Source organism: Orycteropus afer, unplaced genomic scaffold (genome assembly GCF_000298275.1).
Source record: "Orycteropus afer afer isolate SDZICR_OR568_19922 unplaced genomic scaffold, OryAfe1.0 scaffold00141, whole genome shotgun sequence".
In the NCBI taxonomy this organism is placed as follows: Eukaryota; Metazoa; Chordata; class Mammalia; order Tubulidentata; family Orycteropodidae; genus Orycteropus; species Orycteropus afer.
The window spans coordinates 1859983-1868300 of NW_006921728.1; the positions used below are offsets into that span (position 1 = coordinate 1859983).

The 8318-nt window shown below is 33.6% G+C and overlaps 1 protein-coding gene across 1 annotated transcript in view; it reads right to left on the reverse strand.

Moving 5' to 3' along the window:
• Window positions 1–8318, reverse strand: part of CCDC178 (coiled-coil domain containing 178) — a 664873-nt gene that overhangs the window by 572325 nt on the left and 84230 nt on the right. The window contains exons 6-7 of the mRNA XM_007945673.2: window positions 3801–4021; window positions 1108–1250 (exon numbers count right to left, since the gene is read on the reverse strand). Of these exons, the coding sequence (XP_007943864.1) occupies window positions 1108–1250; window positions 3801–4021 (364 nt within the window). The remainder of the gene's footprint in view (window positions 1–1107; window positions 1251–3800; window positions 4022–8318) is intronic.

Consider the following 8318-nt stretch of genomic DNA (forward strand, 5'->3'; position numbering starts at 1 on the left):
GAACAGAACAAGGGGTTACTGCATGGTTTAAAATCAGGAAGGGAATGTGTCAGGGTTGTATCTTTTCACCATACTTATTCAATCTGTATGATGAAGAAGCTGGATGACATGAAGAAGAATATGGTATGAAGATTGGAGGTAGGCTCATTAACAACTTGCGATATGCAGATAAAACAACTTTGCTTGCTGAAAGTAAGGATGACTTGGACCATTTACTGATGAAGATTAAAGACTACAGTCTGCAGTATGGATTACACCTCGATATAAAGAAAACAAAAATCCTCACAATTGGACCAACCTAAGCAGCATCATGATAAATGGAGAAAAGATTGAAGTTGTCAAAGACTTCATATTACTTGGTTCTACAATTGAGGCCAATGAAAACAGAAGTCAAGACATCAAAAGACATATTGCATTGGGAAGATTTGTTGCAAAAGACTTCTTTCAAGTGCTGAAGAGCAAAGATATCTCCTTGAAGACTAAGATGTGCCTAACCCAAGCCATTGGTATTTTCAATCGCCTCATATGGATGTGAGAAGTGGACACTGAAAAAGGAAGACCAAAGAAGAGTGGATGCTTTTGAGTTGTGGTGTTGGAGAAGAATGCTGAAAGTACTGTGGATTGCTAAAAGAACTAACAAATCTGTCCTGGAAGAAGTGCAGCTGGAATGTTCCTTGGAAGCAAGAATGGTCAGACTTCATCTCACCTACTTTGGTCATGTTGTCAGAAGGGACCATTCTCCAGAGAAGGATTTCATGCTTGGTAAAGTGGAACATCAACAAAAAGGGGGAAGGCCCTCAACAAGATGGACTTACAGGGTGGCTGCAGCGATGGGCTCAGGTATAGTAGGGATTGTGAGGTTGGCACAGGACTGGGCAGTATTTCATTCTGTTGTACATAAGGTCACTATCAGTCAGAGACAACTTGACAACACTAAACAGCAACAACACAACAACAAAATATATATGAACTTGTTGATAAGATAAATACGGGTAATTTCTCTTTATCTGAAATTTTTGTATGGGAATATATATTATATTTTAAATTAATATTTTTTAAAAGGAACATTTTTAAATGCTATAGGTATCATTTGTGATTAATTCTTACTTGTAGTTATCCATGTCTGTTTCATTCTGTTGAATATCTCTATCCATTTCTGCTTTAATTTGTTCAGCATTCAGTTTGGTATTTTGACAGTTTTCTGTAGCTTCTTCAAGTTCTTCATGAACATTTTTGTACTTTTCCATTACCTTGAAATGAAAAAAAATATTCTTGCTAATAGATGGAGATGATTTAACTTCTTCCTTTCTAATTCTAATTTATTTTTTCTTCACCTTTTCCAATCACTCTGTCTAGAGCTCTCAGTATAATGGTGAATTTAAAAAAAAAATAATAAACTCACTGCCATCGAGTTGATTCCAACTCATAGTGACCTCCATTGGGTTTCTGAGGTGGTAAATCTTTACAGAAGTAGATTTCCTGATCTACCTCCCACAGAGTGGCTGGTAAGTTTGAACCTCCAACCTTCCGATTAGCAGTCAAATGCTTTAGGTACTACACTACCAGACCTCCTTATAATGCTGAATATAAGTGGTAAAAATGGGCATTCTTCCCTTCTTTCATGATATTAGAAGGAATGCTTTCATTGTTTTACCATTGTGTGTAATACTAGCTGTGGGTGTACTCATAAATACACTTTATCTTGTTGATGAAGTTCCTTTCCATTCCTAGTTTATTATTTTTGTCAATAAAGAGTCCTTTTTTTTTTTTGAAAAGTGTATTTATTGTAGAGAATACACATTGCAGCTCATACACCAACTCAATCATTTCTCCATGTATAATTCACTGACATTGATTACATTCTTTGAGCTGTGCAATCATTCTCACCCTTCTTTTCTGAGTTGTTCCTCCGCAATTAACATAAACGCATTGACCCATTTCCTATCTAATCTTTCAAGCTGTTGACAATCTCATCCTATATAAACAGATCTTCAAAGAGCTCGGTATTCAAGGTAGGTATTTCTTACTCGTTAAGAGAAACTATTCTTTTGAGAAGAATTCACAGGATATTTTTGGTTTCTGTTTTAAAGATTATTTCGGGGCAGTAATTTCAGGGTTCATCCAGACTCTAGGGCCCAGATAATCTTGATTTCTATGAATTTTGAAATTTTATTCTGCATTTTCTCCCTTTTGATCAGAACTCTTCTAAAGAAACTTGGATCAAATCATTTAGGCACCACCCAGGTCTGGTCTCATGGCAAAGGAGGCAGTTGTTCACAGGGCTAATTAGCCACACTTTTAATTTCCTTCTCCTATTCTTCCTCCTTCCTTCCACTCCTTCTTCCTCTCCTTCATCCTCTGTTGCTCCAGGCAAATAGAGACCAATTGTTGTACTTTGCATGGCCACTTGCAAACTTTTAAGACATGAGACACTACAATGAACTAGGAAATAGAACAGCAACCAATTAACTGGGATGTCTCATGAAACCATGACCCTAAACCTCCAAACAAAGAACCAAATCCCATGATATGCTTAGTTGTACATAAGCAGACTCAGAAGCTACTCTTTTTTGTTTTGCTGTTGTAATTATACCTATTATACAATTTTTACCAATTGAAATTTTTACAAATGTAATACTTACTGACATTAATTACATGAATTGGCTGTGTAACCCTACCCTTACCAAAGCAATTTTTCTATCACTATAAACAAAACAGTACTCCAAAGCAAAAATCTTTGACAAAATATCCCTCTTTTTGATGTGATCATGTATTTTTATTTTTCCTTTTTTTCTGTTAATGTGATGTGTTACACTGATTAATTTTCATACAATTGAACCTCACTTGCATTCCTCAGATACACTTCACTTGATCATGATTATAATCACCTTAATGTTCTACAGGAATGAGGTTATTAACATTTTATTGGGGATTTTTGCATCTATTTTCATATGGAATATTGGTGTATGTATTTCTTTTCTTAGGATATCATTGTCTTGTTTTGGTCTCAGAGTAATGCTGGCCTTATAAACTGAGTTAGGAAGGGTCTGCTCTTACTTTTTGTTAGAGTTTGTGAAGGATTAGTGCTAATTCTTCTTTAAATGTTTGGTAAATTCATCAGTGAAGACATCTGGTGCTTTCTTGTAGGTATCTTGGTTATCCAGTGGTGCTACAGCAGAAGAAATACAATAAGTGGGTGACTTTAATAAATAGAAATTTATTTTCTCACGGTTTAGGAAGCTAGAAGTCCAAATGTAGGTGTTGGCTCTAAGGGAAAGCTTTCTTTCTCTGTTGGCTCTAGCAGAATATCCTTGTGTCCTGTTCATTTCTGTTCCTTGGCTCCTTGGTGTCTTCACGTGACAAGGCATCTGTCTTTCCCATCTCTGCTTGCTTTTCTGTGCCTCATCTACTCTTTTTATATGTCAAAGGCGACTGGCTTAAAACACACCCTACACTGAAATGGCCTCTTAACCTAGCATAGAAAACCCATTCCCAAATGGGATTATAACCACAGGTTAGAATTTATATTTTTGGAGAATACAATTCAGTCAGTAACACTAGGGATGTTTTTATACTAATCAGTCATTTTACCTGGTATAAGTCTGTTCAGATTTCTTGTTTCTTCTTGAGTCCTTCTAGGTAGTGTATATTGTTTTATAATTCCTCTGGGAAATAAATGGCACGTCAGTTTTCAATAAAAATGAAACTTTCAAAGATATATTCATTTTTTACGGTTTAAATCGTTTTGGAGAACTCAGTAACATTTTGTGAAATGCATGTCCATTTATTTATTCATTTACCTCAAATTTTTTTAAGTAACATTCCCTCAGAGCTTCAAGTTCCTGCTTCTGCTTCGAGTCCAGGAGAGGGGCGTGCTCATTTATATAGTCTATGTCTGCTTGGATCTTTGCATTAGCTTCTTCTAACTTTGTCTTTTCTTCCTTTAAATTTTCTAGTTGATGAGCTTTATCTCCAAGATGCCATCGTAGTTCTATAATATCTCTCAAATATGTCTCATGTTCTAAAAATAGAATAAGTATTAAAAAAATTAGATTTTAAAGCATAAACATCCAGAAGAAAAACTTTAATTCATTATAATGAAATATGATATATTTTCTTTTCAGAAATTACATATATAAGTATTACACAAAAAAAATAAAAACAACCCTCACTGCCATTGAGTGGATTTCATCTCATAACAACCCCCACTGGTTTTCCAAGGCTGTAAATCTTTATGGAGGTAGATTGTCCCATCTTCCTTCCATGGAGCAGCTGGTAGGTTATGAACCGCTGACCTTCTGGTTATCAGCCAAATGCCTTATCCACTATGCCACCATAGGTTCCTTTCTATGAGTCTTACTAAAGCTAAAATAGGAATTATTTTAATACTGCTTTGTAAAATATGTTGCTTTCTATGTTCATCATGCAAAAGTTTCAGAAAAATAAGTTTCATCACACAAAATGTTTCAGAAGTCAGTAATTGTTTTAGTATAAGTCCTTTTCATTACAATCAGTGCATAAATACATAACTGAGCTATATATACCCATTACCTTTGAGTCCATTCTAACTCATGGTGACTCCATGTGTGACAGACTACATTTACCAGAGAGTGTTTTCTTAGCTATAATCTTTACAGAAGCAGAGCAGCATTCTTTTCTTCTGTGTTGCCACTGAGTGGTTTTGAACCACCAAACTTTATGTTAATAGTTGGCTGTAAACCATTTGCCTCACCCTGGGGCCACGGGCCATGTATATAAAATCTATATAACTTCTCTTAAGTAGGAAAAATTGCAAGAGTACAGGCCTTCCAAAACCTCTCAGAAGTAAAAAGATGCAATAAGACTTACAAATATCAGAATGGAAAAGACAAAAATGATTATTATTTTCTGATGAAACAATTCAATATCAAAATAAACAAAAGAATCAAATGAAAAATATTATAAGTGGTAAGGTAGCTCATGTAAAATTAATATACAAAATAAATATTTTTCTATATAAATGAGGAATATGCTGAAGACAATAATCTCATTCACAAAAGCAAAAATAAAACATAAAATAAATGCATAAATCAAGCAATAAACATAATATGAGCATGCCAGGACTATAGGAAGAAAATTTTTAAAATGATATCAAATGACAAAAAGTGGATTGAGTACATGTATAAAAACATTGAAAATTTTATGGAAAATTCCCTCAATTGATTTATAAATTTAATTAAATCACAACAAATGGACAATTTTAGAGAGATAAACATATTTTCTCATTATCTTAATTATGCTTATACTATTAATCCAATTTTGCATTCTAGAAATAAAACTAGGTTGTCTATGGCTATAATCCTGATAAATTTCTTGATGTGATTTTTTTTTTCTGTTTTTACTTAAGAATTTTTTATATTTATATCATGACTTAGGTCTGTAATTTTCTTATTTTTTTTCTCTTTTTTGTACTGTTTTTGTCTAACTTTGGCTTATAGATTACAATAGCTTCATATATCAGCTGAAGATATTTTTTTTTCTCTAAAAATTGATGAAAGTTTAAAATTGCTTATATAGCCCTGTTACCCTAATATGTATTTAGTAATTTATTTTGGGGAAGAAAGTTTTTAATAATTTAATCAAAATGTTTCTTTTAATGATATGAATATCTTAAGCAGCTATTTATTCTTAATTTGTTTCTATTAGTTTATCTATTTCATCAATATTTCAATAACATTGTGAGAAACTTGTTGTTAATATGTATGTTATAATTGTTGTTGTTGTTGTTGTTATGTGCCGTCGAGTCAAACCTGACTCATAGCGACCCCTCCTTGGGTTTCCGAGGCAGTATCACTACGGAAGTAGGATTGCCCAACCTTCCTTCCGAATGTTATAATTAATCACTTATATATCCACATGACAGTAACAACATATCTCTACTTATGACCCATTTTCATTCCTGATCTTCTATGCACATTCTCTCTCTCTCTCTTTCTCTTTCTTTTTAAATTATTTTGGTTAATCATGCCATACTCAAACCAAAAACTAAACTCACTGCCATCGAGTTGATTCCAACTCATAGCGACCCCCTTTGAGTTTCCAAGGCGGTAAATCTTTACGGAAATAGATTTCCCAGTCTTCTACTGAGTGGCTGGTGGGCTTGAGCCTCAAGCAGTCTGACTAGCAGTCAAGTGCCTTGTTTTTCCATTATTCTCTTTTCTCCTTATTGTGTCTATAATAAGTCAAAATTTGTTTTAGCATTTGTCCAAATTATATATTTCTTGTTTATATTATCACTTTGTTTTTGCTTTTTTCCTTTTTCCTCTGTATTTTTTTTCCCTTTTATTTTTCTAAATGCTGACATCATATATTTAGATAATTTTAAGTCACTCTCTTTTGGTGTAGCAAAAGCTATTGCTTTCTCTTTAAGTAACAAGTTAGCTTTTTCTCACACATGTGGAAATAATTTTTAAATGATACATTTCTACATACTTGCTAATTTCTTAAATATGTACAATGCTTAGCACCATCACTTTCTTGCTTTTTCTTCACTATTAGACAGTAACATATTTGTTCGGAAGAGTCAGCCATTATCTCATTAAATATCTCCATTGCTAGCTTCATCAGCATCTTTTGTTTGACGTTCATTTTATCTTCTCATTCTATACTCTATGCTGTTAAATCTTTTATTCAGCTTTTCCTTCTTTCTGTGTTGCCGGGATGCATTCCATGTAATTTCTTCCGTTTTTTTCTTTTCTCTACTGAGTCTAAGAACATTTAAACAACATTGAGTTGTTCATTTCAAGTAGTATATAAGGATGCAATCTCAGAGGTAATTCAATAGCTGAAAATTTTTAGTAAGATTCGCTTGTCTGTTTCTATTGATTTCACTGGTGGAAACTGGATTTTTGTGTGTTCTGATTTATGTGATATTAAGTTACTCCTTTTCTTGGAATTTTGATCCAAGGGACTTCCTTAGTGTTTATATTAAAGGTCTAGTCTTCCAGAGTAAATTTTCCTCTGCTATAGCCAGATGCCTGGCTTAAATACCAGCTCATGAAACATTTCAATGACATCCTCCACCTAACAATTTCAGACCACACAGACAGCAGTAATTTAAGTCACAAATCCATTTTATATCAGTTCTTTAAGAATGTTCAGAGAACACTGCTTTTATTGTTGTTGATGTCTGTTTGTTTTTCCCTCCACTGACAAAGTGAAACAAAAAAGTTTCTTAGTTGTTCAATCTGTGGGACCTACTGATTCATCACTCACTCTTTTGCTGAAGGTGAATTCTCAGCTTGATGGCATGGTGTGTAATTTGATGCGCCACTTTTGGTGAATCTTAGTCTTTATCTATAGTCTTCAGTACACAAGAGATGTACTGAAATGAGAACTCAAGGACATCAAAGTTTGGTGGATTGGTTCGGTGCTAAATCTGACAATGATGCCTATTTATCTCCAAAAAACAGCATTTCAAAACTGAAATTTTGATCTCTCTGTGTTTGTTGCTTTCTTCACAGTTTGACAGGATATTTTTAAAAAATGAAAATACATGATCAAAACCTGACACAGTTGAAAAACATGTGACATAATTAATTTTTAGTTGAAATCATAGTTGGAGATGTCAATATTCCTCTCAAAAATGCAAAGAAAAAAACAGAAAATAATTAAAGATATAGAGGACTTGAAAAGTACTACCAACCTGGCCCAGTGTTTATAGGACATGCCACCCAAAGCAGAATGCACATGATTTTCAACATCCACAAAACACTTTCCCAAATGAAAGATATGTTAGGGAATTTTAAAAATCTGAATAATTTTAACATAATTGAAACCATTAAAAAATGTATTCATAGTACACAATACAGAATTAGAAATCAACTAAAGAAATAAATAAGTGAAAATCCCAAAATATTTGCAAATTAAATAGCAATGTATAAATAAATAACAGGTGCAAAAGAAAAAAAAAAAAAAACAGAGGAAACAAGAAAATATTTTGAACCAGAAAACAATGAACTCACAACATATGAAAATCTGTGAAAGGCAACTAATGCAGTTCTTAGAATTCATGATTTTTAAATGTCTACACTAGAATATGGAGCTCTGGTGGTGTAGTGGATAAGGCATATGGCTGCTCACCAGTAGGTCCACGGTTCAAGCCCACGAGATGCTCTGCAGAAGGAAGACGGGACATCTACTTCTCTAAGACTGACAGCCTCAGAAACACAATGGGAATCACTATGAGTCAGAATCAACTCAATGGCAGTGAGTTTGAGTTTAGTTTATACTAGAAAAGGGAGAAGATACCAAGCGAATAATCTAATCTTACATTTCAT